The 9,960-nt window shown below is 37.6% G+C and overlaps 1 protein-coding gene across 3 annotated transcripts in view; it reads right to left on the bottom strand.

The window, feature by feature from the left end:
* Positions 1-815: 815 nt before the first annotated feature.
* The window catches only part of PROX1 (prospero homeobox 1), a 47,508-nt gene continuing 38,363 nt past the window's right edge, over positions 816-9,960 (bottom strand). For 2 of the 3 annotated variants that reach the window (XM_085219250.1, XM_085219251.1), the window contains exon 5: positions 816-6,609. In XM_085219250.1, the coding sequence (XP_085075376.1) occupies positions 6,421-6,609 (189 nt within the window). In that variant the 3' untranslated portion in view covers positions 816-6,420. The remainder of the gene's footprint in view (positions 6,610-9,960) is intronic. The other variant, XM_085219252.1, reaches the window with a different exon arrangement.

The following is a 9,960-nucleotide window of genomic DNA, read 5'->3' on the forward strand; positions in this document are numbered from 1 at the left end:
ATTCTTGCACAATTTTGTGATCCAAATAAACTACCATCTTACTGCCATCTGCACCAGTTCTAAGCCAAAAGGATACAGTTCATCTCTGAGACAGATAATGTACTTTGGTGGCTCAGTCAACCTCAAGAGTTTCAAGACACAAGAACCAGCAGGAATAGGAGAGAACTAGAGAAAAACAATGAAAAAATGAGACTTGCATTTTGAGGAAATGTGTAAGAACAGACTAGTTATGTATGGTGCTAATGATTATAGAACTTGAAAAGGAAATGGTCCAAGAAAAAGGGATAGATTGCAATGAAAAGAATAGAGAATGAAATCTAGGTGCTACTATTAACAAGGGCAAATTGATAAAAGAAGCAAACATAAACCACACCAAGCCAAGCATTGCTCTGCCTCTACCTGACTGGTGGAACTACTTGGTGCAGGACACCAGCAATGCAGCTACATTCATGAAAGGATTAGACAGACAAAGATAAGAACTTTCCAGCTCAGAGTGTCTACATTCAATCCATCCAAAGGGCTGTCTGTGCCTCAGCCATAGCACATCTGTTGCAGGGAGGTATTCCTTGTCTGATAGACTCTTGCAAAATAGCACTCATTATCTTAACCGGTGCTGGAGGTAGGACACCGGATGGGATAAATCATTAGATCCATTTTGCAAGAGGACTGGCAGTTTCATTAATAAATAATTCAAACTAAGGGGAAAGGAAAATTTTTGGAGGATTACAGTCTTAGGTACAGCCTGTCCATGGCAGTAATTCCTCTTTTGGTATGGAGCAGCACTAACTTTCAGAAAGAAATATAAACAATGGCAATGAGCTTGTAATTTATATTTTATTTTGCACAAGCTTGCATATATACTGCACATACATTCAGTTTAGAGAAGATGGAAGGCACACAAGGCAATTGAACTACTGTATCCTTTAAGTGGTACAAAGCAAAAAGGTAAAAGTCTGGAGAGTATACAAAAGCTTTAAACACACAAAATAAAATCCACCCCCCCAAACATTTTTCCTGTGTTTATCTTAAATTTAGTAGCTGCCAAGCTAGAATTGTAACTTTTTTTTTTTTTCAATCAATTGTCTACTGCACCTTTTTTTTTTTTTCAAACGGACAGGGGAGTCTTATTGTTTTATCTTGTCATCAATTAATATTACAGTACATCCTTGGTAATACAAAATTGTACACCTTCATCAAATAAATTAGGATAAATTAAACCAATAAATTATGCAAAGTCTTCAGAACAATAGACAACAACAAAAAAATCCACAGTTGAAATTGCCTCTAGCTAAAAAATAAAATAAAAAAAAAATCAAAAATTGACTTTATCAGTTCAGTTATTGTACTATCTTCAAATTAAAGGGTCTTTATTACAAAAAAGAGCTTAATAATGCTATTTACAACATATTGCTAAATAATATAAAGGCAGTGTTTTGTCACTTCTGTAACTATATACATATGAGTAATGGCTGGGACAATATCAGTTTAGACCTTAACCTTTGACTCTTCTGGGCAGCATTAAAACCAACCTAAAGAGGCTTTTCTTCCTCCTTTTTAAGTTTCTGACTCTTACACGTCGCGCGGCAATGAAGTGGTGACTGTGTTGGTCTAGTATTTCACTGCAGTGGTATAATTAACACAGAAAGGATGGATTTTAGAGAGAAAATGTCAGCTCGCAGTTTCTCCTAGATTTGTTTCTACGTGTCCCAGTATATTTGTGCATTTGGAAGGTGGCTGCTTTGGGAGAGAGGTGACTGTGGCTCAGATGAAAAGACTAAACAAAGTCATAGTGCCACCACCTTTCATACACTAAAAAGGATATTCCTAAGAAGATACAAAGGTTAAATACCAGTTTTCATCCCAGCTCTAAATATGAGCATTTTTAGCTTCAGTTTATAGATGGTTTACAACCAACAGTTCTACAGAAAACGAAATTGCATTTCCTTCAACAGAACATTTAAGTGCAATACAGTAACTGCTTACTCATATAAACCAGTTACATTCCTTAAGGGGAGCTTTTTGAAAACAATGCGTATTGGAATTTTCAAACACATAGTTGGTACCAGAAGGAAACATTTGCACTATCAACACCAATGATTACTATATAATACACATGGCAAATATAGTTTTTGCTTTCACTTCTCATGTACAGTGCTCATTTTGGGGGTTTTGTAAACCACTTTCCATTTTTTTTTATATATATATATCTTTCTGTATATATATATATACGTATAATCTTTCAATGCTGCTGGTGAAAATCCTATCTTTAAAGCCACAAAATCTTCACCTTTATTTCTTAATCAACATTAACCTGTGGAAAAAAAAACATTTTTCTATTAACTGACTTCCTATACATAGAAAAAAATTCTGCCATTTTACAGAAACCGTATTACCCATTCCCTTGACATCTGATGAAAGACTTAACTGTTAAAAGTAGAGAGCTGGATTTTCAAGAATGCTTTCAACTATCTATACAGTTACTGTAGTGTTCCTTATAAATTCAACAGATGTTTTCAGAATGTAGTTATTAAAATCTTATGTCTTTACGCAAGAACAGCCTTAAGGTTGAATATTTACATTGCTTTATAAAAGTTCCCCTCGATTTTCAATGTTCACCCACATACCTGGTACAGTAACAAAGATTCTGCAAACTTAAAACACTTTAATTAAATAATACTCAGAGGCACAAAGCAAACCTCAGGAATACATGGGTGAACACTTTCTTAAATAATTACTACATTCTAACATCTTCCACGTGTTTACCATTAAATGTGAAACGTTCCCATTAAACAACCAGAGATACAGTAAGAATTAAATGTTTTGTAGTTTCAAATAGAACATTCTTTTCACAAAACATAACAAATGTCTAAAATAGGTTCTTAATCTAGATAGGAAAAAGGTAAGCTTTTCACTTCATACGCATATTTTGTGTGTGTGTGTGTGTGTGTGTGTGTGTTTCAGTGTATATATACATACGTGCACACACACCTGGCTGCGTGTGACTACATATGTATATGTATCTGCACATATGTCACGTATGAAATATTGCTTCTATACTACTTTTCATCAGGCTAAGAAAACACAAGATTTGCACCACAGTTACAAAAAATTGGCTTCTACAAGAATTTTCAAAACTTGAATGCTGCTCAAACAATTGAGAAAAAATAATTTGCGTTATCAAACTGTTCTAAAAATTCTCTTCTTCAAAAACGTATTCTCCTGCTTTGTTTTTTTTTGTTTTTGTTTTTGTTTTTTTTTTTAATTTTTAAAAAGACACAAAATATGCATAGCTATCAACAGTATGTCAAACAGCCAGAAAAAAATAAAATAAAACAGTGTTTATTGCAGCTGTAGTAATTGAAAAATAAAGTTTAAAAGATGAAAACTGTAAGCCACAGAAGGCACAAGAACAATTGTACTTGTGGGGGAAAAACTGGTATTTTGAAGGATTCTTTTATCCTTCCGCTGGTGCATTTAAGGTCTAGGCACAGACTATAACCTCAAGTTTATATGCAGAAATAAATCTGAATTAGCAGTAAATGAACGGCAATGTGGGATTTCTACATGGAATTTGAAATTCTTTCCCTGTGTAAACGTTTCATTACAATAAAAGTAGCCTCCTGCCTTTTAGCCGTTATTAGGGAAATAATATCGAGATCACTTGAAAAAAAAACCAACCCTATTTTCTACTTACAATTTAGTAGGAGCTATGCCATGTTTTTAGGTGTACTGGGAGGCACAAAGGCAATATGGCTATAAAATATCGAAGAATCACATGACGGAAATTATCAAATCATCCTGTATTCCTTTTTCAGACCAAGGAGGTTTTATTGTTCTTTTAAGGTGAAATTTCTACTCTTAATTCCTATGCCTCATTTACTATTGAGATTATGCTACTTATAAATAAATAAATAAATGCAACAACATCAAGTGTTGAGTACACAATTTCACTTATTTAGATTATGTGAATCACATTGCAGCCAAATAATAATAATAATAATATCATATTAATAATAATAATAATAATAATAAACATAATAAAAGTAATGGTAAAATCACAGATTAAGATGGTAGCTAGTAGTATGTCCACATATTATGACTACAGTATGGCTTTGCTTTCTTATGTCCAAGGTGACAATGCAGTGTTATGTTTTGTATCTGATGGTATGCCAATGATGAACTTGCTGTGTTAAAACTTGAGCATTTTATGCCACTTCTTCCCATTAATTTAAAAAAAAAAAAAAAAGAAAGAAAAGTGCATGAACACAATTTTCATCCTTTCTTATTCAGAATTAACTGGAGTTACATCATTATGAAGTGTAATGTTTACCAAATCATGCATAAGAAAAAAAGAGAAAAAAAAAAGGGAAAAGAAGGAAAACAAAACAAAACAGAAGAAAAGCAAGAAAAAGACACATCCTGTCTACCTGTGAGGATACGTACAATGTTAGGTGCTCTGAGGGAGTCTGAGATCAAGATTTGTTTAGCTTTTAATGCATAGTGAAAATGTTGGCACTTCATCCCATGCTATTGTCTGCATTGCCTATACTCCACAGATACTGCCAGTGCTTGAAAATAATGACAGGGAATCATAGGATTGTGCTGTTTAATTTGAAGTCAGCAGGTTTTTAAGGCTTTCTGCTGACAATAATTGCTTTCATACATTTCTGTCCATCAGCAGTATTTGTAAATGAAGTGAAATTGCAATGATCAGGTCAGCTCTTTAGTCACATGGGTAAACTTTCACTCTCCAAAGTCAAAATGTAATTTAAAATAAAGAAACAAGATATCAATATCCTCGAGGGTCTAAATGCAATCCTCAGCTAATTAGGAACTTCCTCTAGATTCAGACTGAAATGTGCAGGGGAAAAGACTATTGACGATAACAATAAATTCTTACTGCATCTGTACAAAAGACGACAGAGAAAATGACAAATACAGAGTGCTATAGCATATTCAACCTTCCCCCAAACTTTTGGAGACAATACCTTTCTGAAAACGTGAGACAAAGAGAGCCATTGAAGAAAGCACAAGAACTAGCAGCTAGCTTTCTTTCCGTGTGCTGACATTTCGTGGTACAGCATTCAGGTGAATCCAGACCCATCGTGGATTTTACACTGTAGCTCAGATTTTGGTCAAAACTATCTCCAGCTTCTGAGGATGTGCAGCACTTTGCTCAAATGAATTTATTTTGTTTTTTAAAGCTGCACGTAAGAGTAATTTAAAAATCCAGTTTGGCTATCTGAACCCTGCATAGCCAGGAGGACACTGCAATTTTTGTATATGCTTGATTAGATTTTTATGAAATTGTGATTTTCATTCTCCTGATAGGAAAAGGCTAATTATATTTTACAGCTACAAACAGTAGCTGTAATTTTTTTTTTCCTTTGCCTCAGCACTGTGAGGTGAAGATGCTTTCTTCAACTATATTTAAGATCATTCAAAAAGTGCTTTTCAGGACAGATGTCAAATACAGACAGAAAACTGTGTATATTGGAAAGGGGATTTCTAGGGGCAGAATGCACTGAGAGGAAAAAAATCAGGGACCGGTGCCACTTAAAGCAAGACCAAGATGTGGCAATTCAGTACTCTGCAGGTTTCATTTTTACTCTATGGAGAGTGAAATGCTTCCGTTTTAACAAGCTGACCATATTCTACAATTCGTGTGGTTGATACAACATTGTGCATGAATTACTGGCCTCAACCTGCACGAGTGGTATTTGATTTGTGCAAACGTCCCTTGCTGCAATTTAGAAAAACAACAACCTGGCATGTCAATAACTGGCACAGGGTATTTATCGTTTCTGTAAGGGAAAGCATGAAGAATAGGGTTTGTTTTTTCAGTATCACTTCTTGGAGTGAGTACCCGAAATAGATGTTGTAGCTTTTTGAAGTATGAAAGAAAATCTAGTTCTTGGTTAAAAAGTACGTAAAATAATAATAAAAAAAAAAGCTCCAAGCTTATGAAGTGACTCCACAGAGTTCAGACCTTTAGCAGTATAAACATAATATAAACTTCATTGTCTGTAGTATTGTGCCATGACATTAGTCTCACTAAGACAAAATGCCACTTTGCAGCAAGCAATAAATCTGACAAAGCATTTTTAAACATAATGCCCTAACTTGCTAAGACAGGCTTTTACACGCTTCCAAACTCTTCTCCCTGAAAATTAACTCAATTTATTCTCCAAATGTTAAGGGTCTCGGGCAAAAGTAAACCAAAGGCTGAAGTAAAATAACCATCCCCTTGGAACCGAACGAAAACCCAAAGATATACCCAGGAGGGATCACAGTCTAATTTCATATACATATATATGTATGCGATACACATATATATGAAATTAAAATAGAGACACACATGACTTGGGCATCAGAAGGGGACTGCTACTTTCATACATTCATAAATAGCTGCTGAACTCTCTACTCATGAAGAAGCTCTTGTAGGCAGTTGGGGGATTTGAAAATCTCAGGGACCTCACTGTCCAGCTTACAGATGACCTTGTATATGGCCTTCTTCCAGGAAGGATCAACATCTTTGCCTGCGATAATGGCATTGAAAAACTCCCGTAACGTGATCTGAGCCACTTCCAGGAATCTCTCTGGAACCTGCTGATACAAGGAGACAATGGCATTAATACAGTTTTCAATTTCAAGTCTCTGGTTCTTCAAAGGAAACTGAGCTAAGTTCTTTCTTTCAGAAAGGGGCTTACATAGCACCTGCATTTTCTAAATGTGGCAGCCTTCTATTCTCTTATGCAAAGCTGTTATATATAGTACTATAGCAATAACTTTTATAACATGTGTTAGAGATCTTTGTAAAGTCTACTGACAGAATGTAGGTAACAAAATGTTACTGTCTGAGTTTGGAGAGTGGGGGATTTATAGGATATAATTAGCAGGAGGGGAAACAAACACAATGGTCTTTAAGGAGAGAAATCCCTGCTTGATATTTTACCCGTGCATTTATGACTATGTTCTCTATGTCGGGACTAATACAAAAGTTATGCACATCAAGAAAGCTGCCTGTACCTCCATGCTTAGCTTTGGTCACAGCCAGTGCTGAAAGCTACCGAGGAAATAGGATATCTCTGAATGTTGTTCAGAGTTGAAAAACAAGCAAGCAAGCCTTCAGTGAACATCTTGGTTTTGTGGCTCCTGTGCACAAGGCTGTTGTTAAGATGACTTTATTGGGAACCATTATGGGTTTCTCTTCTTTTCTGAAAGGCTATGAATAAAATCCCAACTCTTTCAATGGGCACATTGTGCTCCAAGTGATGATTCACTTTTTCACTACGGAGCTGCTTCTCTCCTTGTAAATACAAAGATGTGTTCATCATAGATTAGTCATAAGGAGAGAAATTCGGTGTGTCAAACTCATTTGGCTTTATGAACATCGCTATCACCTCAAAGGTGAGCCAGCAGGGACACGCATTCTCAGTGAGTGAATGTTAAAAAACAGCTCCAAACTTTAGTAATGCATTCTACGTAGTTGTTTCAGCTATCAGCACCACCTTCTTACCCCCTTACTTCAGTGATTTGAAAGCAAACACCTCAACAAACAGCAAGTCAGTTGCAATGTTGAAGTCATCTCCACAAAGGTATTATTTTCCATTTTTATAATGGAAATATGGCTTCACAGCACTAGGACTGCTAATGCACAGCCGGCCACTGGCCAGCAGGCTTATAATAGCAAGTACTCCCTCAGTGCTATTATTTGCCCACTCCAACACACCTGGCAAGAGCAATTCTCTGACCTGCAGTAGGATCCACGCAAACCGTCCCCGTGGCCAAGGTAGAGCTGAGCAGCTCTCACTCATTTACTGAATGTGTGTCATGCTGTCAGATCAGTGCCTGCACCTTACCTCTATTTCAAACTTTTGTTCTTCTGCCTTTCAAAACCACTTCTAGAAAACTTATCTGGAAAACTGCACGTTTAATCTGATCCTATACAGATCTGGAGCCTAACTCACCTATCACGGGTGGGGAAATACTAGCCCTTTGCTAGCCACGTTTTGCTAGTGGAGAAGCATGAGATCAGCTCCCCCTGTAATCAGCTGACAAAGGCTGTTTCCAGAAGCCCTGCTGCCTCTGGAAGCTCCCTGTGGACCTCCAAGAGCAAAACCTGGCCCCACATGCTCTTCTCTGTTCCCAAAGATAGGCTGCCTTCCATGGAAATTTTTCCCTCAACAGGCTACATAGAAAGAAACGCTTGTACAGACATTCATTGCAGCAGTAACTATGAGAGAAGAAGATATCTATTACCTTTCACTTACTGCAGCTTACAGAAACAATGCATAATCTCTCTGCTGCTTGCATGCTTGTGAATGCATCCATCAAAGATGCCCCACTTGTCTTGTTCTTGCATTGCTATAAGAAATGATGCACTTTTCTGTTCACGTAACTCCAACAAGTGCTCCCATGATGTTCTCAATGCTTCGTTTACTTAAAGCCAACCAAGGCAAGGAGTCATTGACTACGCGATACTAGACAGAAGGAAATACAGCAGATAACCACCTTTCAGATGTATGTATGGATGCCAGCTCATGAGATTTTCCCCCTGTGCTTGGAAAGAAGAGTTCACAACTTTTAATTCTGGGGTCCACTCCCCAGAGAGAACTAATATCAAGAACCTTTCTTTCTTTCCTTCCATGTCACTGGCGATAGGATGGTGACAATAACAAGTAGCTAAGTGAGCTGAAGTCTTATGTCTTCCCACCTGGTTACACCTGGGACAACTTCAAGCATGAAAGCAACAACCTGGGTTCATCCTCTGCCATGCGTATGAAAGTTTTCCAGGCAAAGGATGCTGCATTTCATGGGGTATGAAGTATGAACCCCCTAAGCTACCAGCTTCCAGGCCTCCCAATCCCTTAAAGACAGGCAGGCTTTCTTTTAGGCTAGGAGTTAGCTTTCAGGGTCCAACTTCATTCGACCTGATCATTTCTGAGAGGCTGGGCCCCCCTGGTACAATAGGCTGCAGAGAGCAGTTCACAAACACGGCAGTGAATGAAGAGACCTCCTCATTATGTGGAGCTCCCAGAGATCTTCCCTACTCCTGAGGCATTACAGCCATTCATAACTCTTTCCTTTTGGGATGTTATTAGCAATTTTTCATGTCAGACTGGATTACACACGTTACTTTGCATGTTGTAATGTGAATAGCACTGTGATTAATCCCCACAAGACAGTATGTCGGCCAACATTTTTCCTTTCTAGAAAGAGTAACCACACAGTGTATTCTTTTTTTTTTTTTTTTCTTTTTGAAGAAAATACTACTGAAGTTCAGAGCTTGAAAATAAGTACTTAACTGGATGGGTAGTTAGATTTTTCAGTGGGCAATTAATTAGTCAGCCATATTAATTATGCATCTAGGGGTAGCATTTCCCTGATCCTTAGTGATGGGGACCCATTCAGCACATCTTTACACCTAGCTGACTGAACATCTCCGAAGTAGGAACATCTGCAGAAAATGCTTCAGTGACAAATAAACTCCATCTACGTTTCTTTTAATAGAATCAACAATGCCTACTATGAACCCAGGGCATTTTCTTAGCATCAGGTGGCAGCAGTCAATCAAAGAACCACATTGTACGTGCACCAGGAGGAGACAATGAGATCTGCTAAGGGGGAGGCGAGGTGGGTTCCGGGCTGATTTAGCAAGAAATCGCACTTTGTCACACACAAAGCTGTCAACATAACCTAGGAAAAAGTCCCAGGCCAAACTTTTGGCTTGTGTAAATATGCCAGCTTCAGAGCAGCTCTGCTGACTTACACCTGGTACATATTGAGCCCCTGCCTCTTGACGCAGCCCAGTGGCCACCACTGTGCCCTGACCCCAGCCTGAGCCATGCTCTCACATCCCATGAAAACTACGAGTGAATTAAAGCTCTCATCTGCTCTTGTCTATTTGTGCTGTTTTAACAATTGACGTGTTCCTTGGCTTGAACAGCAGACCTGAGG

This window comes from Meleagris gallopavo, chromosome 2 (assembly GCF_905368555.1).
Source record: "Meleagris gallopavo chromosome 2, MGAL_WU_HG_1.1, whole genome shotgun sequence".
Taxonomy (NCBI): domain Eukaryota; kingdom Metazoa; phylum Chordata; class Aves; order Galliformes; family Phasianidae; genus Meleagris; species Meleagris gallopavo.